The 23,412-nt window shown below is 39.1% G+C and overlaps 1 protein-coding gene across 1 annotated transcript; it reads right to left on the minus strand.

Moving 5' to 3' along the window:
• Positions 1-22,502: 22,502 nt before the first annotated feature.
• Positions 22,503-22,928, minus strand: LOC149832933 (uncharacterized). Its single transcript, XM_090013339.1, has one exon. It carries the CDS (start codon positions 22,926-22,928, stop codon positions 22,503-22,505), a length of 426 nt encoding a protein of 141 aa, XP_089869465.1.
• Between the last annotated feature and the right edge of the window lie 484 nt (positions 22,929-23,412).

The following is a 23,412-nucleotide window of genomic DNA, read 5'->3' on the forward strand; positions in this document are numbered from 1 at the left end:
CTTGATGTGAATGATTTGAATGCATTGCAATACCTGATGTGAATGATTTGAATGCATTGCAATACTTGATGTGAATGACTTGAATGTATTGCAATAGTTGATGTGAATGACTTGAATGCATTGTAATACTTGATGTGAATGACTTGAATGTATTATAATACTTGATGTGAATGAATGAGTTGTATTGTACTTGATGTGAATGTATTGTAATACTTGTTGCGAATCATTTGAATGTATTACAATATTTGATGCGAATGATTTGAATGTATTGTAATACTTGATGCGAATTATTTGAATGTATTGTATGACATATGTTATTTGTTAGAATATGGTTCATGGAGTTTACAGTGATCGTTCATCCAGTAGTAGCCAGGCCCAGCCTTCATCTTCACAGGCTCCTGTGATAGGTATATCATTTAACTAATTGGATGCTTGATTAGTTGAAATGCGCATTCTGAGAATTTCTAACGTATTTTTTTACAGATGATGTTTTGCCTGTACACGACCCACCTACACCAGTTGATCACACAAGTCAATAGCCAACACAGGAAGAAGAGTCTTCTCAGTCTAGCACAAGAAGACTCATTCAAATAGTGTATATCGATAATCGACCGTAAGTATTTTATTTTCAATTATTGCATATCTTATAAATATTTTATATTGATATTTACTATGTGCCAATTCATGTGCAGCACGAGGTTTGAGCCACAAGAAGTAGTACGTAAGATTAGGAATTCACTTCTTCAACATCTACCAGGACCAATCGCTCAATGGAAAGAGTATCCAAAGGAGGTGATAGATAGATTGTGGTCCTCATTCATGATATATAGTTGTTTCTCATAGTTAATATGTTTCCTATTAAAAATTTTTTAGTCATGTCTACTAACTTTCTGAAAATATTTGTAGGCTTCGAATCGCTTTGCAACTACGGTGGAGGAAAATGATGCAAGGAAGGTGTGGCAAAAGGTGACTGTCAATCGATTTGCAGACATGCTGCACAATATGAAGACTGCAACAAAAAAAACTTCTGGCGGACTAGATGATCCACGATAGTGGAAGGGCCATGACCATATTACTATCAGGAGAGATTATTGGAATGAAATGTGCGATAAGTGGGCGGGGGATGCATTTCGAAATCACTCTGCGAAGGCTACACAAAATTGAGCGAAAATGCCTGAAGCTCATCTACACACAGGTGGATCTAAGACATTTGGGAGCCACCTGAAGAAAACGGTAACTCATCAATATATACTATTAATTTTATAAGTATTGTTGCAAACTTGTTAACTAAATCTTTTATCATTTAACTTCGCAGGAAGCAGAAAAAGGAGGCATTGTACCATATAAGGATGTGTTTGTTGAAACACATAAATGAAAGACCACGGGAGACTTCGTATCAGAGAAGGCGAGAACGACAACGATATGTATTTATTCTATTAATAATCATTGCAATATGCAAGTTATCATAATGTTATCATTAATTATTAATGCATACTTTAAACATTATTTTGTAGGAGGCATATAAGCAACAGATGGTAGAGCGATATGGCGATGACGCTACTCAACATTCATCATTTGATCCTGCAGCATGTGTGACTGTAGCAGGTGAACCCAAAAAGGGTCGTGTGTTCGGGTTTGGGAGTAATATGAACACTTCACATGTTATTGCTTCTTCCAGTTACGGCTCACAGACTTCTTCCGACGACATAAGCTCCAAGCAGCAACCTATTCTTTCCGATGAAGATGTATGCCAGATCGTTAAGAACATAATGCGTGACTACTTTCATGAAACCGTCGTTGATGTTCTCCAAGCTGAGTTCAACAGTTTTTTGCTAAACAAGGGAACTTCGATTGCAGGTCCCTCTCAGGTATGAAAGTTTCATGCAATATATTGCATGTCGTTAGATTTCATGTAACTTTGATTGCCTTAACATATTCAGTTTTTTTACTGCCTTAGAACACTGAGCATGCTATAATCACATATTCAGTTTTTTTACTGCCGTTGAACACATATGAGCATGCTAGAATCACATATACAACTTTTTAACTGCCTTAGAGCACATATGAGCATGGTGGAATCACATATAGAGTTTTTCTGACTACCTTAGAACACATATGAGCATGTTATAATCACATATTCAGTTTTTTGACTGCTTTAGAACACATATGAGCATGATCGAATCACATATATAACTTTTTGTTTGCCTTAGAGCACATATGAGCATAGTAGAATCACATATATAGTTTTTTGCTTGCCTTAGAGCACATATGAGCATGCTATAATCACATATAAAGTTTTTTGTCTGCCTTAGAGCACATATGAGCATGATAGAATTACATATAAAGTTTTTTTGACTGCCTTAGAACACATATGAGCATGCTATAATCACGTATTCAATTTTTTAATTGCCTTAGAACACATATGAGCATGCTATAATCACATATTCAGTTTTTTGACTGCCTTAAAACACATATGAGCATGCTAGAATCACATATAGAGTTTTTTTACTGCCTTAGAACACATATTATTCATGATAGAATCACATATAAAGTTTTTTGCTTTGCCTGCCTTAGAGCATATATGAGCATGATAGAATCACATATAGAGTTTTTCTAACTGCCTTAGAACACATATGTGCATGCTATAATCACATAATCAATTTTTTGACTGCCTTAGAACACATATGAGCATGATTGAATCACATATATAGCTTTTTGCTTGCCTTAGAGCACATATGAGCATGGTAGAATCACATATAGAGTTTTTCTGGCTGCGTTAGAACACATATGAGCATGATATAATCACATATAGAGTTTTTTATTGCCTTAGAACACATATCATTCATGATAGAATCGCATATAGAGTTTTTTGTCTGCCTTAGAGCACATATGAGCATGATAGAATCACATATAGATTTTTTTATTGCCTTAGAACATATATGAACACATGATAGAATCACATTCAGTGTATAATTTATTTCAATATATTTTGTTTAACAATACTGACTGTTTTTTTCTTGTGTAGGTTGTTAGTGATAATCAGCGTAGCGGAGCTGAAGGGACAGATCAAGGCAATGAACAAGAAGACACACAAAATATTGGCGACGATTAGATTAATGTGTTGAAGAAGTTCTATATTTTTTTTGTTTCGAAAATATAATTGTTGAATTGTAAATAATTAAACTTGTTAATTTTAAAGTGGAACGATTAATTGTTTTAGATTCCTTTTATATGAAATTTTATGTGTACTTTGTCTTTTATTTACAGAAAATATAAATTGTACAGAAAATATAAATTGTAATGTTCTCGATATTTAATTTTCAAATAAAATTTTTTATTTTTTTTTTCAAGTTTGCGACATATTAGCGACGGATATATCCGTCGCTATACATGTAATTTAGCAACAGCTTAGCGACGGATGTAAATTCGTCGCCAAGCCGAGGTCGCCGTTTAGTACCGGCGGATTTGCGACGGAATTCGTCGTTCGTTATTCCATCGCAATTAGTGACGGAACTGGCGACGGATTTATTCCGTCGCCAGTTAGCATCGAAAAAATCGCGACGTAAGCTGTCCGTCGCCTCTTTGTCGCTAATCTGTCGCTAAGCCGGTTAGCGACGGAATAGCGACGGTATGAGGTCGTCGCTATTTCATTGCTTTGTTGTAGTGCCCCTAGACCGAGTAAGTCTTCTGACTAGTCCTGCCATATTGGCTAAGGTCGTTGGCAACCTCTGGTTACTGACATGGTTGTTGGCCTCTTCGATTCAAATATGTCGATAGCCATGGCTGTCAGGTTTCTCATTTCAAATATGCTAGCAGCCACTATGACTGCCGGCCTTCTAAAAAAAGTGAAAGACAATAGGAATAAAGAAAACAAGGGGAGGGTTTACCTGTGGTAGCCATCGTCGGTGCTCCGGCGGCTTCCTCCCTCTCCCTTGCTCTCTCAAATTCTCTCTCAATCACAATGTTCAGGTAGAGCAGGGAGACTCACCATAAGGGCTATTTATAGAGTTCTTATTGTGGGTGAGGATAAGTCTCACCCTTTCGATAATGGGGGGTGAGATTTATCCTCATCCTCCCATAGATGAGAGGGGAAAGCGGTTCCTCAAGTTGGGGAACCATTTTCCTCAATCTCATCTTTTTTCTTTTGAAACTTAGTCAAGTGGGTTTTATATTTACACATTTCAATTCTTTTTTAATTTAATGATGTTCAGCTTGAACTCGACTCAAGCCCATCACTTACAATAGTTGCCAAGCCAACTGATGCTCAACTGGAACTCAACTCGTGTGCAGCCTTAGTACAAAGGGTTCTAAAGAATCGATCTCCTAGTTTCAATTATTTGACTTGACTAGCATGTGAGCTCACATGGACCAATTAGAGGACTTATCCAAGTTGTCAAAGCTTAAAGGTGTTTGCCTAGTTTAGCTTTGGACAAGAAAGGGAATGCCACATATAGCAAGATCTTGCTGAATCTTAGGGCACGTTTGGAAGCCAGAAAGATGTAGAAAAAGTTATGCAAAATGGAAAATGAGAGAGGTTTTTTTTTTTAGAAAGTTTTTCTAAAAAGTACACATTTTGACAAGAAATATTTTTCTATGGGGGGGGTGGAGAAATGTTTCCTACCAAGAGAAAATTTATTTTTACACTCCCCACCACCCATCTCTCCACCACCACCATCCAACTCACCATTCACCACCATCACTACTACCCTCCTCCTCTCTCTCTCATTTTTTTACATTTTTTCACTCTTTTGTTTCATGCTAAACAAACAAGTGAAAAACTTTCTTTTGAAAAACTTCTCATATCAAAAACTCTCATAGGCAAAGCTTTCTTTTTCTATGAAACTTTTTTACTCTTCCAAAAATAACCTTAGATTCATCTCCGTCATAAAGATACGGTTACAAGCCGACTTGCAACTCAAGTTTGAAAGTTTTTTCAAATATACATCAGAAAGGTACACTTTTCTTAATTTTTTAATAAATAAAAAATGTATTTTTATTGGAATATTATTAAAAGTATTTAAAATTATTTATAAATATTAAAATAATTTATGTGCATGTCAAACTCATACAGGAAGGTCATTTTGATGAAATCTGACCTCATGGATGTAGTCAACATAGTCAGAATAGTAAGATTTGACCCTTGGGTCGTAGTTTTTTATGTCAAATTTTTTTAGGATTGAAATTTTGGTATATTGTAGGCTTTTGATTTTTTAACCCTTATAAAATCTAATATATACATAAAAATATATATAATTTAAAGGTCAATTTTTCCTAAATATGTAGATCACATAATGCACAAAAAAACTAAAAAAAAAGATATTAAATTTTTTTCCCGGGAGGTTGCTTACTCAGAGGGTAGCAAACATTACCCCATTTCTTTTATCTTTTATTCAATAAAACCTTTTCATATCCCTCACATAATTATAAGAGCCAAGATTAATCAAAGCTCAAATGCCTAATCAAGCTCATATCATTTGTGTGAATATATATATAGGGAAATTGAAACATGTAAACTAGCAAAATATGTAAACTGGTATGAACCGAGATTTTCATAGTTTTTTTTTTTTGCAAATTTAATCCTGCAACAACATTCGGTGTAGCCTATTTGCTTGGAATTGACTATTGAATCATCGTAATCGAATCAAGAAATGCAATTTTTTATGCTTGTATATTTACAAAAATTCTGAGCCATTGATTTTCAAGCCTTAAAATATCCTTCTTATACATCATAATTGGATGATCCAAGGGTATGTTTCTATAAAACTATGCATCTAGATCGCATCCATATGGTGAAATTTTAGAAAAAAATAAAAATAAAAAACCTATAAAAATCTCAATTCATACCGGTTTACATATTTGTCTGGTTTACATATTTTAGTTACCCTATATATATATATATATATATATATATATATATATATATATATATATATATATATATATATATATATATATATCCCGTGATCCTTTACATACTTGGATTCCTTAAAAAAGAGTAAAATAAAAGAAAATTTCCTAGCCAAGCTTAAATGTGAGCTACGGCTCGACTACTACAGGCCTAACCAGAATTCTCATTTGGGCTTTTTAACTGCTATAGACCTATTGTGAAAAGGGAAAGCACTCGACGGGGTCATTTTTAAGGGGTAGATAGAACAAAGTGAGTAACATGCATGCGACCATAAAAGTGGTCACTCTCACCCACCCCTTGCAAGGTACAACCGGGTGGGGTTACCTACATCGAAGCCCATATGAAACCCACCAGTTAAAGGCACCCGTACCTTTGTTTTTAGTGCCACAGAGATGAATAATTGTGAGCTTGTATCCCATTCACTTTTTCTTTCGCTAAGACATTGTACCCTTCCCAATCTTTTTGTTCTTATTCTCTTTCAAGATATATGTAAGTGGTCACTTGACTCATGACTCCCTTTGAACGTCTCCTAAGCCTGCACCCCAAGGTGAACCCACCAGGTCCATTTCACCAGACTGACCTTATGGCAGCCATCATTAGTATGCTTTGCTAAGTTCTCTTTCTCTTGCGACAAGGGTTCTGCACACCTGACTAGGTGAGTCTGATTAAGGCATTTAAGCTAAAGGACATCGAAAGTTAGATATCCAGAGTGTGTGTCGCCACAGCACCTGAAGCAGCAGTCCCCCTTGTGAGAAGGGGGGGACGCTTTTAAATCTAACTCATCCCCTATGTCATACCCCATCTTCATAGCCCTTTTAAATCTTATGATGCAAGTTGTTTTAATCAAATCTAACTCTATAGATGGATTCATCATGATTGATTTAGTGAAAAATAGGCTCGTGGATCATATTTTTTTAATGAAAATTATGATTTTTTTTAAATCACAAAATTTTGTGTTTTCGTCGTCAACTGTTGATTTTTTAAGTGCCAAAAAATCCAGCACACAACTCAAATTTTGGTGATTTAAATGTTGATCTTGACTAAATGAACGATGTAGATCACATCTGTAACGACTTGCATTAATGAAATCCCAAGGAGGGGTATAAAGCTAGGGATGACATAGAAGCAGAAGAGTTTTAACCAATGTCATCAGTATCGGTGCACATTGTCGGCAAAAAATCGATACGCTTCACCCTGAATCGGCTATTTTTTAAATAAATGCAAAAAAAATACTAATTTTGTTATTATTTTAATGGTTTTAACATGTGTCATGTTATGATTGACAAAATATTTTTTTATTATTTTCTGGCCGACACAAAATGATTCACTTGAGTATCGGTGGCCCAACTGACGACATTGGTTTTAACCACTCGAAAGTGGATCATAGGGCAAGGCATCATTCTCCCCTACGTCCCACCATAGTGACAAAAGTTAAAAACAGCAAAATCTTGGCAGGCAAAAAGCTCGGGAGATTTTAAAAATTTTCATAAATCTTGCATTTTTGGCAAAATCTTGAGAATAAAAAATATTAAAAATAATTTTTTATAAGAAAATATAAATAAAACACATTTAAAAATAAAAATTTTGAGGGTTTTCACGATAAATATCTTTTAAAAATATAAATATCGTGATATTTGACACGGTTTAAAAATCTCGCAAGAAATTGTTGTTTTAAACTTTCAGGCAATTTCTCGTGATATATCGGCGATATTTTTATAAATATCGCAATATTTTTATAAATATCACGATATTTGTCACAGAGGGCCCCACCACCTAACTTGGGGTTTCCCTAGAAAAAGAAAAGCTGCCTTCATCGCACTGGTAGAATTATGTTTTGTTTTACAGAGGATAATTCTGTGGAGAATGATGGAATAATCCAGTTGTGCAATCAATCTGAGATGGTCTAAAATGATGTTACAAAGATCATTTACACGTGGTGCTTGAGGCAAATAGATAAAAAAGAATGAAGGATCGCTTAGAGACATGAGCACAATAATTAATTACTCCCCACACTTTAGATCACATGCTGTGTCCTTTCTTTCTTTGCTCAAAGTGCCAAGTCTACAATCATAGACTATAGTGCACTTGTTTGTTCTATCCCTCTAATTTGTGTTGCAGTATAGCTTTGTAATGGAGGTCCTACTCAGCTGTTGGTGTGTCCTCTATGTCCACTTGCTCGAATTGGCCACACTATTCTAGTCACCTACGTACGGTGACTAGAACTTTGGTCCTCTAGATTGATGTATTATCCTTCAGAAGCATAACTGCCTTATCCGTGTGCAGCTTTTTAGTAACTAACAAGATAATCCAGGATAATCCAAGAATGGATTTCAAAATTAGTGCATTAGTTAATCTGCATTAGGTTAGGATGGTAACATGATAAGGCTCTAGGTGATTACCAAGAAATGCTCATACACATTGAGGCAATCAAGAGTTAAAGCTAGCTTATCGCTGGAAATTAAGATTAAAAAGACCGCTAATCAAAATAATAGCTTGCAAAGCTAACAATTAGTCAATATTATCGTAGTTAAATGTATCAACGGCTATGTAACGCAGACTCTTCTAACAGGGCACCGCACCTGCATCGCACCCGCACACAGACGGGTGCGATGCTTGGACACAACTTCCTTTGTGTTAGGTGAAGTCAATCACACTGAGGTCCATTTCTATCCAAAAGCAGATTTAGTTAACCCTAATCAAGTGCATTTTTAACTATATTATATATATATAAATACATAAATGCACACACATACACTAAATGTTAACTTAAAACTGTTAAAAAATGTATATATATATACCCTCCCCGCACCCCCCACCCCCACTCAAGTTTTTTTAAAGTACTGCATCGCCGCATCCCTACCCGTACCCTCACCCTCACCCTCACCCTCACCTATGTGACATAGATCAACCGTAATCCAGTTGCTAACTCCATTTAATGGTTGAATGATCAGAAATATCATAATAAAGCATCATAGCAATGAACACTCAAACTTGTGGATACCATTGTCCAGAATAGAATCACTTATTTCAAGTTATATAAGCCATCTGGTTTTCATTGTACAGATTTACTGTTCGGCACTCACACAGAGCAGAGCAGATCCAGTGCTTGGGTCACACAAAACACAGAAAATGGCTTTCCTGTGTTTGCACAGAAAATCGCTATATGAAATATTTGCCAAATCTCGTTTCATCTCCTGAAATTTGCCATATCGAAGCTTCCAAAGGGTGGTAGGTGTTTGGGTTTCCATGGACTCCCTCCAAAGCCACCGACTGCAGGCTGCCAAACAGAGCCTTATTAGACAATGAGCAACTATTCTAAACTCTCTGTAGAAAAAGTCACAACTTTGAGAAAGTTCTACTGTGTTGTATCAATTGAAAGATGATCCAAATTGATAGTTTAGGCCCAAATCATTCGACAGAAAGGAATTATAAAGAATCAACTTCCATATGATAGAATAAGAGAGCCCTCGTCTGAAACAGTGGCAGGGCTCAAGAGGGATCCATTATGCCTGCAAGGCAATGAATTGACGTGACATGGGCTAAGAGTAGTCTAGTGACTTAACCTAAAAGATTCTGGAAAGAGGCCTGAGATTTAGTATCACATATATAATTCAAAAGCTTTATTAACGTGCATGAAATTTGATTGGGTGTAAACAGGTGAGATGAAGGTTTTTGAGCAGTATGTAACAATTATTCTATGGACTAATAATACGTTTTTGTAACCATCTGTCCCTGGCCTCAATGCAAACTACCCAGTGCTGCACCAATTTCAAATATATATAAGGGAAAATATTGGCTACACTCATGGGTTCCGAATCTCGTATATAGCTCAAATTCATAGTGGCAGGTCGTGTTGACCAAATCTAACTCATAAATATGTTTAACATGATCAAAATTAGGGTATCAAGGGGTTGGGTTTACCGGACCCAGACCTGTAAACCCTATAGTGTCCGGATATCATGATAAATAAGAATATTCGATTAAGACCCGGGTTCGGAGCCAAAGGTCTGATTAATACATGGAGCCGGGTATAGTTTGTGAAATTTTATACCAGACCTGGGCCCGACCCGAGTTTCAATTAAGACCCACAATTTTTTAATGTAAAATGATAAAAAAATATTATTTTACTGGGTATGGCCCAGGTCTGGTTCATATAGTTTTTATTGGGTCCGGGCATGGTTTCTCTTATGGTGGGTCTGATTAGACCCACGTTCGGACCTGATGCCATACCCAAAAATCAGGACCAGGTCTGGTTCTACTTGGGTCCGAACCAAACTGGACTCGATCGTTGACATCCCTAATCAAAATAAGAGTGACCCTTAGAATCTATTTTTTCAACGTAAAAATATGTTTTTTTGGGTGAAAATCTGGTGCATTATAATTGATTTTTCTCTCTGAAAAATCCAATTTACATGTTAAATAAACATGATCAAGGACTGGTTTTACTAAACCAAGCATGTAAATCACATCTAAAAGTTTAGATGTACAAAAAAAAAGGGTTTTTCACTTGTGGGTTTGAAACCCATGCGTGTTGCCAATATTTGCCCTATATCTTTTTCCTTTTTTTAATTCTCTCATTCACAAAATGGAGACCTTTTCGGAAAAGTTTCATTTAGAGCCCCACTCTTTCCCTAATATACCAAAAAGAGTCTCACATTTTTTTTTGAAAGACATTTCGAGACCCAGCTTTTCATTGATACTGTCAAATATGGACCTCCGATTTATGGTTAAGATCCATATTATCATTTTTAGCTTTTGATTTGAAAATGTCTTTTTTAGCTTTTTTTACTATACAATGAGGACAGTTTAGTTACTTTAGTATGCTGACTTGCGGTTATCTCTATTTGATAGTATCACTGAAAAGATAAATGGTCAGATGTCTTTTCACAAAAGGCTGTGAGACGTTTTTTGGAATATCTGGCAAAAGTGTCTCTAGATAGAACTCCTTAAGATTCAAACGGCCTAAATCATGGATTCGTACGTTAAATTTTGGACATATTGCTCTCTAGATATATGATATTATATACCCTGTTATTAGGTCTAGTTGTTTCCTAGAGAAGTACTTTGTAGAAAGAAGATGAATTAGAGAGGGGATGTGAAACATGATGCATCCGTACTACAACTTTTGAGACCTGAGTAGATGCTCCGTGAAACGATTGTCCAGATGCAGTTGGGATCCAATCATCAGCTATCTCATAAGCATTGTCAATGCGAGTCCCACTCATTTCCAATGTCATGTCATTGCTGATACAACAATGCTTATGAGATTGCTGATGATTGGATTGGGTCATTTATTGATAGGAAAAATGAGCGGGCATAGTTAGCCAGTCAGTTGGGGGTACAAACGGGTTGGATTCAGGCCATCTTGCTAGACCCGAGTCCAAATCTAGTAGATCCAAATTTGGTTCCACATCTGAATCAAATCTGATGAGATAACCGGATCTGAATCAGTCCCGTTGAGGTAAAGTTGAATCCAATTCTGAAATGCATGTGGTAAAACAGGATCCATAAAATAGAACAAAAACAAGCTATTTAATGTAAAAGATGCAAATAGTTTGGATTTTGATTCAGAACAATTCCAAATTAAAATTAAAATGTTGATCCGAATCCAACCCGAATCCCAAAGTAATTTGATTGAACGTATCCGAATGAAAATAACATGTCAGATATCCGGCCATATCCAATCCATTTGCATTCCTACTGGTAATGGTAGGAGGGGGGGAGGGGGGACTATATATACCATAGTAGGTAAACTCCACAAGTCAACTCGTGAGTTGTCTTGGATTGGGACCTAATCGAGTAAAAAAAGTAGTATAACTCGGTTAGGACCAAACTCGGCCGAATCACATTTTATCTTGGCCGAGCTAGTTAATGCTGAGTTTATCATTGACTTGGCCGAGACTTAGCTACCATCTTGAAATGCCATTTTTTAATATTTTAATATATTTTTAAATATATATATATATATATATATATATAAGTTATGTTTATTACTATATAATAAAATAACACTTAATATGTTAGTATTTATTTTTGTATTATGAATTATATATTTATTATTTATTTTTGATGACTTGCCCAAGTCAACAAATTGTATGTGGCCAATCCAATGCAGAGTCCCAAGAATGCCAACCATGGTTACGACTAGAATTTTATGAATGAAAAAAAGGACGAGACCAACAATGGCATTAGACAAGGACCTTAGTGGCCAGCGAGAAGGTTGTAAAGGTGTTGAGTTGAAGACTCCGGATCAAACCCCGTTGGTACTTGGGGTGTGTTCATAGCTTTCACATAGCCACGTAGGGCAAGGTGGTCATAGAGCTCCATTGGGGTTTTTTCTCACTTCAGTGAGTATTTTTCGCTATATATATGTTGGATTTCTGATTAGAGAAATCATATTTTTTTATCCTTAAATTTGTTCATGCTAAATTATTAAAAATATAAAAAATAAATAAATAAAATATAATACGAAAGTATACCCGAATCTATTGTTATACCGATAGATTTTGATGGGTTAGATCTTTCAAAACCTTTATAGGTGATCTTTCCTTCTCTAAACCTAGCGAGAGGGATACTTTTTTTTTATGAAAAAATAGAAAAAAACACTATATAACATTTTGAGGACTATAACTTAATTGTCTTATAGTCTTCTTTCCAATTCAACTCATCATAAAAATTAAAATTTGACATACTAGAACACAAATATCTACAAATGGACTTATATAGGTTCACATTAAATATCTAACAATATATATATATATAAAGAGAGAGAGGATGTACTAAAAAATGAATATTCAACTTCACCAATAGGTGCTTAAGAACTACATCCCGTAGAGGTGCTGAGTGCACTTTTAAAAAGCTGACACAAATCACGTCGTATGAAACATGTTCGGTCCCTAAGGCCACGTTTGCAAATGCTGAAGGATTAGGAAATTATGTGCAAAATGAAAAATGTTTAAAAAAAAAAATCCGTGCTATTCCAAATGAGTGTGTTTCAGACTAAGAAATTTCACATTTTGCATGATTTTCCCAATCACACTTGTGAACAATTTATTCCATATGTTTGAAGTGGTAAAAATTCATAAATATTTTAAATCTTCCTATGAAAAGCTTGAGGCATGCATCAGAGTAAAATTTCACAAGCACACGACACTAACACGTGTGTATGTGATCGAGAAAAGTTTCAAAATGTGTTGTTGGAATAGCATGGGAAGATTATCTTTTTCACATTTTCTCATAATTTTTCCTAAGGCAAGTTCGGTTGCATCTCATTCGATTGCAATCACGGGGTGGATAATGTGATTTCGAAAAATACGAGTAAAATGCACTTCTATTGTGACTGGCCCAATATCTCATGTTTGCGTGCATTATAAAATGCAGCAAATGAGAATAATTTTTTCATGATTCGGAGGGAACGATTCTCACTTTCAAATGTGGGCCTAAAGGGGTGAAGAAACGATGGTGATGTGTTTTTTTTCAATGGTTATGTCTCATGCTTTTGATATATTTCATATAAAGATTCAAACTCTGTTACAAATTGCACCAATTCCCAGCTAAATGGACGCTATGTGCTCGTTTGTTTCACACTGAATGGAGGGAAAGAGTCCCACTTTCACGGGAAAGTTGACCTCTTTCCCGCTTTGGGTGGAACCAATACCCCACGAAGAAAGTAGCATGGGGCCTACCCATTTAAACTGATGGAGGCATAAAATGCCATCAAAGTCACGTCACACCTAGGGATGGCAGTGGACTAGTGAAAAACAGGGCTCCGCCCCCACTTCACTCTGTTTGGGCTGGGGATGGAGGACATGAAGTAGGGATGAAGGTTAAAATCAAAACCCGTGCCAGGATGGAGGCAGAGATTGACTTACTCTTTCTCTCACCCCATCCCCGATCCCCGTTAATAAAATAACTAAAATGTCTTTAGAGATGGCAGTGAACTGGGAAGAAACGAGCCCCGCCTGCCTCGTACCATTTGGATTGGGGATGGAGGCGGGGATGGAGGTTAAAATCAAAACCTGTGTGGAGATGAAGGAGAGGATAGAAGGAGAAATTTTGAGACTGGGTGGGGCTAGAGACCTTGTCCCCCGCCCTTGCCCCGGTCCATTGCCATCCCTAGTCACACCCCTCCCCCGAGAAACGACTTTGACGGCATTTTCCTTTTTCAAGGGAAAATGCTTTCTGCCCCACCCTACACATTGTGTAACAAACGAGCCTTATTGGGAAAAAAACGTGAGAAGACTTGGAAACATCTTGTCTAGATGGAATTAGGGTTGGGAAATAATGTTCAGCATGCAAAGAGCTTGTTGGAACTCATGAAGTAAGCTCAACAAGCCAACACAAACAATGAGTGTTTGGCTAGCATATAAGCTCGTTAACTAGTAATAAATATATTTTACATATATTTTATCTCATAATAAAGTATAGATGGTTCAAGTGTTTGGCTTGAAAGCAGCCAGTTTAAAGTCACATCCTCTTTCTTCCTTTGAAACATTGGATTTATTTTGTAAACAAGTTACTTTGAGCCTAACTCCTTAAAGTCCAATTTCTATTACTCTCGGTTATAGAAAATGAATTTAATTACAAGCCCATTTGAACTCGACTCATTTAACTCATGCTCGCTATATATCATCTCGAGCTCAGCTTATAACTTATCACAGGAATTAGCTGGTTTGAACACTTGCTATTAGGTTCCAATATAGCCATTTCAGAATAGGGGTGTCAACGGATCAGGTTTGGTTTGGACCCAGGTGGCACTAGACTTGGACCCGATTTTCGGGTATGGTATCGAGTTCGGACCCGGGTCTAATCGGGTTCACTATAAAAAAAAACATACCCGGACCTGATAAAAACTACATGGACCAGACCTGGATTATACCCGGTAAAACCATATTTTTTATCATTTCCACATTGAAAAATTGTAGGTCTTAATTGGGATCGAGTCCGGGTCTGGTATAAAATTTCACAAACTATACTTGGGTCCATGTATTAATCAGACCTTTGGGTCCAGACCCAGATCTTAATCGAGTCTTCTTATTTATCACCATACCTGAACCCTATAGGGTTTGGTTTGGGTCGGGTCCTGGTAAGCTCGACCAGTTGACACCCCTGTTTCAGAATATGGATATAGGAGAAGAAAATAGATAATGAAACCTTGTAATGATACTTACTAAGAAGTAGGCTTATATTTGACCTAACATGCTAGTCACAAAAAAAATCTTCTTTCTGAAAACTAATACACGAAGACATGGTCTCGCTTAAATTTTTTGATATTTTAAAATATAAAATACAATTTTATTAAATATAATTAAATTTTATACAAAATTTATTAAAATAATGATTTTGTACGTGTCTGAACCGTGTCAGAATGTTTATTTCGTGTCAGACACATTCGATCAAAATGAGGTATCCCTGTCAAATAACGCTGACATAGCTTTTAAATCATTGTGGCCATCACATTCAATCTACAGTCACTGGAAAACAAAGCTGCACATACCATTTTTGGTGGTATTAGAATTTGAAAGTATATAACATTGGCATATCATGGCTCTATCAAGTGAAGCCCACTATCGTAGCGAATAGTGACGACCAAAATGAGAAACTCAAAAGGTATGACCCCCTGCTGGCTAGGGATGGCAGTGGACCCGGGAGAAATAGGGCCCCACTTCATTTTGTTTGGATCAGGGATGGATTTATGCTTTCTCCCGCTCTGTCCTTATCCTCGCCTTTCTCTGTCTCACCCCATTCTCAATCCTTTTTTAGGGATGCCGATGAATCGAGGGAAAATGAGCTTCGCCCCGCTTCGCTCTGTTTGAACCGGGTATGAAGAACATAAAACAGGAATGGTGGCAGGGATGAAGGTTAAAATCAAAACCCTGATGGCAGGGATGAGGGTTAAAATCAAAACCCATGCGGGATGGAGGGCAGGATTTTGAGAAGGGGCAGAGATGAACCACCCACCAGTTCTCTACCATCCCTATTGCTGGCTCATTTTTCTCAAAAATAAATCACTTGCATGGCAAAAAATGTTTAACAACAATGTCCTCTAAGTGACACATGATGAAGAAGGCACAAAGGCAGAGGCAGAGCTGGGGGGCATAGCCCAGTCCTGCCTCCCGAAACAGTTAAAAAAAAAATTTAAAGCCCAGTCCTAGCCCAGCCCTGATTCCATATGAAATAGATTTTTATTCATTTTTTTTAGCCTCCTAGCCCAGCCCTGACTGCAGCAAATATTTTGATTTGTGTCCATATGAAATAGATTTTTATTAATAATTGTAGTCACTTTTTATTTTATCTCAAAGAAAAAAATTTCGGGGGCGCTGCTTTCAAACCCCCCCCCCGACTATCACACCAAATTTTTTTTTTTTTGCTACACCCCTGTTTGCTCCCTCCCTCACATGAATCCTAGCTACGCCACTGCACAAAGGTGCATGCATGTTTAATGAACCCAATCATAATCATGCCGTGCATGTGCATGGACGAATGCATGCATTGCATGTCCACATCATGCATGCAACACACCCATCATCCCCTTCTGTGCCATCCACGTGGCACGTACAAATCATTCAATGCAAGAGGTGTGGGGGCCCAAGTGTTCTGCTTTATTGGAAAACACCACCCTCCTCCGTCTTCGATAAGAGAGAGAGAGAGAGAGAGAGAGAGAGAGAAAGCACATTCACCATTCAACATTACCAAAAATACATCCAACAAAATATTGGATGAGAGAGGAACATAGGAGTAAGACAACCACAATCTAGATAGTGACTCTGCCCAGTTCAGAGTACATGCAGATCCAACCCCCCGTCTCTACTATGTAATTTAAGAGTCAGATACGCATCAGACATAACCCGCTGGCGAAGCCTTCTAAAATCGAATTTGATGCCCCTGAAAAAGATGTCATTTCTTTCAGTCCAGATCACCTACCATGCTGAAAACAACCATACCCGCCACAATAATCTCCATTTTTTTGTGTCGTAAAATCATGGAACCAAACAAGAGGTCTCGAATAACGGAACTCGAACGAGTTTGAACAGATGGTGCACCCCAAGTTTGAAAAAATAGGCTTAGAACGACCGGGCAAAACCAAAAACAGGTGAGTCGTGTCCTCTACTGCCTTCTCGCAAAGAACACACATGCTTGGAAATTGAAGCCTCCGTTTTCTGACATTAATCTGGGTTTAAACACGATCCAAAGACACTGGCCACACCTAAGCTTTTGCCCTTGGAGCGGGACCCTTACCCCATATACAATCAGTGGGAAACCAATCCATCCCGGATGGCAACAAGGAATGGTAAACTTGCTTAATGGAGAACCTATCTCCGCTCGCCATAGCCAGTGAAGCCATGGGCGGCCATGGTCAGGCCTAAGATCTCTGCCACTGAAGGAGCGAAGTGTCTTCCGTCACTCCAGCCAAAGGAACGAATGGCACACTGAACTAAACGTCGAAAAAAGGGAGTTAGGTAAACTACCATATTTTTGCCTAACAAACGTAGCCCAAGGAGATGAAGATGTGGAAGCGACCCGAGCCCACTTCAAGACTAAAACGATTCTTCTTTTTCTCAGAGTCGGAATCTCCAAGCCGCCTCGCTGTCTTGAGAGAACAATCTGCTGCCAAGAAACAAGCGGGTATTTTTTGTAAGATGCATTCTCAGACCAAAGGAAGTGCGAAAAAAAAATGGTTAATCGTTTGTTCTACTGTCGTCGGTATAATGGACATGCTCATACGAAAATCTGGTAATCGGGCCAAAACATGGTGACTTAGCGTCAATCGTCCCGCAAAAGATAAATATCGGGTCTTCCAAGACTGCAATCTCCCTTGCACCCGCTCTATAGTAGACATCCAAGATGAAGTTCACGACGACTACAGTGAGTGCAACGATAGACCCAAGAAATTAACAGGAATGACGAATATCGGGTAGTTGAAGATCCTTGCAGCAGCAAATTGGAGAAGAGGGTCAGCACTGAGTAAGACCAGAGCACACTTACTCTTATTCAGGCGAAGGCCTAAAATTGCAACAAATACTTTAATAATAAAGCACAACCTAGATATTTGATTAACATTCGCATGACCAAATATTATATTAGCATTTGCATATTGAATTGTGTAATCAACAAAACCAAGAATGCTCAAAAAATTCAAAAAAACTCATTTGTTCTGCCATTTTCATGAGTATACGTAAATCTTCTGTCGCGATATTAAAAAGGATCGGGGTTAGAGGACAACTCTGTCGCACACCTCTAGCCAACTTGAATTCTTCTCCTCTTAATCCATTAATGAAAACTGACGACATATAAAGAGAGGCAAAGTAACATAGCAGCTGGTAGAGCCGAATGGCAAAGTCAAAGTTGCTCATAGGTAATCATTTGGAGGTAGAAGAAAGATTTTTTACCACGGATGATCTTCCCCGCACACACACACACAATGAAGTTTTCATGGTTCAATCTAACTAATGGTGATAATGGGATGATATTTTCCGTGAAGAAAATGGCACCACGAGAGAAAGAATATCTTGGGAAAGGTGCTTCAAAAGAATATTGACATCCACGACTTGGGGTTCTCACTTTTTTCACTCCTAGTGATGCTGTTCTGATTTTCAACATCAAATATTCTCGATCAGCGTGATACCAAACTTAGTTAAAGAATGGTTCATAGGAATGATGATGATGCGGGGTCTGTGTTTTTAGGATTTGATGATGCTGTTGGATGGATGGTGCATTATATATAGAGAGAAAGAGAGAGAGAAGCGGATGGTCCTCCCCTTTAATATATGCATGTTAGATATGATTGAAAGCACATTATTCTCTTGAATCAAAGTTTTTGATATATATATGGTCCTCCCCTTTAAAATACGTATGTTACCTTTAAAATATGTATGCTAGATATGGTTTTAGACTCTCGGTGGCATGATTTTATAAAATAGTTGGCAGTTAGTGCACGTCACCTTGTGCGGGGACGTTGCAAGTTCGAACCCCAATGGTATTAGTTGTATAACTGGTAGGGTCTGCCTAACCTCAGCTTTCTCTGTCAAAAAACTAATTTTATAAAGTAAAAAGTTTTTAAAAAAAAATAGAACCGTTGGTTTTTTGAATTTTTGTAAAATCCTATCTACACATCAGAAAAAAGTTTGATAAAAGAATCCATTCGTATAATATTTTCAACTATAAAAATCATATTCATATGGTCTGATTTGCTAAAAAAAAAAACACATCCAGCATGCACATTTATAAGGGAAGGACAGGAGGTGGACCATTTAGTGGGTGTACCATCCTTTATATATATATATATATATAATTGATTCCTCCTATCTATACAGTTAGGGATGGCAGTGGACGGGGAAAAGCGGAGCCTCGCCCCACCTCGCCCTGTTTGGACTGGGGATGAAGGGCATGAAACGGGGATGAAGGTCAAACTTCATCCACGTGCGGGGATGGAGGCGGAGATGGACTCACACTTTCCCCTGCCCTACTCCCGCCCCGCCGCATCCCCGTTAATAAAATTACTAAAATATTTAAACCTAACTATTTAAATTACAAACAAAAACCATGTTAATATATACTAACTTACTAACCCTAAATCGTTTGCAGAGGTTCATCAGCCCTCAACCCTCTCTCTCTCTGTCCACCATCGGCGACCATCATCGTCGGTGCCAAATTGGTTGTCTCTGGTTTGCAGCACTTGAAGCCAGAGAATCCCATCCCCCCGGTCATGGTCAGCAGAAAGCACGATGCCCTCTCTGTGTCTCAGCCGGAAGCCGTGAAACCCAGTGGGAGCATCGCGACAACGACGATGACGGCGGCTTCGAAGGGGGTGATGAATCCTGGCAGAGGGGAGAAGACGGAGTTGCTGTGGAAGAAGCAAAGCGCGGCTGCGACGAACTTCTTGTATAGGATGAAGAGGACTAGTGGCAGCCAGACGACGAAGACGATCGTGATTCCTATGGCGGGGAGCTTGATGGAGAAGTTGAGGATTTCGGGTGGTGGTGAGATCCATGGCGGGGCGGGGATGGGGTGGGGCAAGGACGGGGTTGAACGGGGCGGGGACGGGGTGGAGCAGGGATGGGGATAATTTGTTTGAGATGGGGCGGGGGTGGAGGTCCAAAGTCCCCCCCCCCCCCCCGCCACGGGGATGGAGGTTGAATTTTTGAGACCGGGCGGGGGTGGAGACCCTATCCCCCGTCCCCATCCCGGTCTACTGCCATCCCTACATACAGTGTAGATGATTTTTTATGTTTCACACCGTGTTTGATGAATCTGACCTTCTAGATGCATTCAGCTTGATTTGCTACAAAATCAACCATTAGATTGTGTTTTTTGAAAAAAAAAATAAGATTTTATGAGTTTTAAAACTTGTAAAAATTTTGAGCCATTAATCTTTGAATCCTTATAAAAGCTTTACTGTCACACGGGTAATTTTTGGGTTAGCCTATGTGTGGCCTGCACGTCCAACCTCGACTGTTCTGTGGACTCTCTCTCAAAGTATACATCGAGAACTCAAGGAATACTCACCCAACAAACCCATAAAACACAGTCACAAATGGGGAAAGGATTCACTGGTCCCCTTTATTGCTTAGCACTTTGTGCAATTCTCCTCCAGTTTTCTCAATCCTCCCTTAACCCATGCAAGGGGTGTTTTATAGAGAACCCATATACACTATGTACAAGCAATCCCTAACAGATAACCTAAGCCTTACAAGGCAACATCTCCAGCCACCCGCTCAGCCCACTCTTGTGCAATTACTTATGTTAAAGCCATAGGACCTACCTTAGCCACGAACCAGCTTCCAGCACAGAATGCCACCTCCAAGCAGCCCTATGCATGTTGTCCCCAGCATGTCAGTCAGCCTCAGGCTAACTTGTGCATGCATATTGCTTAGGCAACACGACGTCACAAGCCATCATCGCATCACCATCCTTGGGTGTATTGCATGCGCGTTGGTTAGGCAATGCGGTCAAGTCCCGACCTTGACTTCAATACTTAAGTTGTGAAAGAGAAATACCAACCTTTCTCGATCTTCCAAAGAGACTAAGGCCACCCGAACATGTACGCAACTCCATCGTGGGCTTGCGACTCTACCATCTGCTACATCCTGCTCCTTGCTATATCGCCACCCCCACAAGTGTCTTACATGTAGATCACATTTACAAGGTGGTATTTTAGAAAAAAATATTGAAGAATATTTTAGACTGTCCACTCCCTCCAATCGTTAGGAAGAATCAAACACTATATGTATATATATACACACACGGGTGAGAGGACTAATTTGGATGGTTTATGAGTAAACATGAAACAGGAGTAACACAAACACACCACATGGTTAGTTGGCAAACTTGGCATCACTGTTCTGTTCCATTCTTCTTCTACATTCAAAACCAGAGTACGCCCACACCCCCACATGGTTTTGTTGGTCTCTCTTATTTACTACCTTTCCTCTGCTGCATTCAAAGCCAAAAGATAACACCCACACACCATATGTTTGGTTGGTCTCATTTTTCCTTTAGAGAGTGAGAGAGAGAGATCAGGCTAGTTGAGGTCCACAAAGGGTCGGTTGCCAATGACCAGAACGAGTTTGGAGGCTAGCTAAGCTAAACTTGACATGATGTGTCACGTTAAGAGTGTGAAGGTTGGCCTTTATTATTAAAATAGAAAGCATAATTGCACGATCCACACTGCCCATGTACCTCGGACTCGCCCATTAATCAGATTGTCGGATCTCGAAAATGGACGGTTCTGATTTAACAATCTTTATAAAGAACACGTTTTAAGGGGATCCACTAAAAAAAGTAAAAAAAAAAAAACTAATGAATTAAACGGAAATTTTCATTTAAGGGGTCAACCTTTTACCCGTAACTCCAAAATTGAGCTTCATGTTTGTGAATTTCTTGATACAGGCCTTTGTTTTCTTGGAAACTGAGTGCCAAACATAGGCCTACATTTATTATTGAGCATTAACTCAGGTTAAATTACAAGTCAATTTACAATAGTAACAACTTCATAGTTAAATGCTTAAAATAATTAACTTTTTTTTATGAGGTTCAATGAATATTTTTCAATTTCAAAGGTCAATACAAGAAACCAAAAAGATTCAAGTTTTTCGAGATGATGGATGTTCATTGTTGACCTGAAGCCCTGATCATTTGATAGTCTATAGGAAACACATGACCATGTTTCAAAATTTCAAAAAAGCGTGGGTCATTTTTGAAATTAGTGGTAAAAGGTTGGCTCGTAAAAGAAACTTTTCCTAAATTAAAATTATATTTTTTAGAAAATATCCATAAGTTATTGCTAATTAATTAGAGATGGCAGTAGAACTAGGGGTGGCAATTTCTGACACGACCGGCCAACCCGCTTCTTAGGCGGGTTCAGGTTCGGGTTAAACGGGTTCGTGTTGTAGACAGGTCGACCCGCCTAACCCGTTTATTAAACGGGTCAGGTTCGTGTTAGGGGTATGCCAACCCGTTTGACCCGTTTAATAAACGGGTTAGGCGGGCGGGTCAACCCGTTTACCCGAACCCAACCCGCCAACCCGCTCGCCAGCCCTTTTACCTATTTACCTTTGGGTCTTTTTTTCTTTTGAATACTTGATTAGGGTTTCTCTCAGAGAACGGAGGCTAATCCGACGACGATCTTGCCCTCCTTGTGGGCACTCTTCGGCTTGATCGCCGACAATGTCCACTCCGTCACCACCACCCTCATCTGACCACCACCATCGGTGGCGTCCTTTCCCTGGCCGAGATTGTCGCTAAAGCGCAACTCGAACTCATCGGAAAAACTGGTGGTAGAGAGGCCGGAGGGTTTCACGACGATGGTAGTGGCGGCCTTCTTCTCCTCTTCGCTTTGGCTCGGCTTCGTCTGCTCGTAGGGGGAAGGCCATTTGGCGCACATGTACTCGGGCTTCCGCCAAAGTGGGAAGTGGAGCCCCTTCCTCTTCAGTGATTTCTTCGCGGCATCGGAGACGATGGTGACGATTTGGTGGAGCCAGTCGGCTTTCCCGACGAAGATGGACGGCAGGGATTGGAGCATTGCCCGATAGTGGCTCGTCGATCTGTTTACCCATTTACTTGAACCCGACCCGCCAACCCGCCTACGAACCCATTTACCTGACCCACCCGCCAACCTGCCCACCAACCAGTTTACCCGCTTACCCGAAATTGACCTGACAACCCGTTTACCCGACCTGACCCGTTTATTAAACGGGTTAACCATGTCGGGTCGGGTTACCCGTTTAATAAATGGGTCGGGTTCATGTTGAGGTATGTTGACCCGCCAACCCGTCGTGTCGACCCGCCAACCCGACCCGATTGCCACCCCTAAGTGGAACGGGGGAAAACTGGGCCCCGCCTCACCTTGCCCCCCCGTTTGAATCGAGGATGGAGGTTAAAATAAAAAAGGCAGGGATGAACTTACGCTCTCCCCTATTCCGCCCATCCCCGCCTCGCCCCACTCTGCCCCGCCCCACTCCGCCTCGTCCCCAATCCTTCTTTAGGGATGACAATGGATCAAGGAG

This window comes from Nuphar pumila, chromosome 7, assembly GCF_984573655.1.
Source record: "Nuphar pumila chromosome 7, dmNupPumi1.hap1.1, whole genome shotgun sequence".
Taxonomy (NCBI): domain Eukaryota; kingdom Viridiplantae; phylum Streptophyta; class Magnoliopsida; order Nymphaeales; family Nymphaeaceae; genus Nuphar; species Nuphar pumila.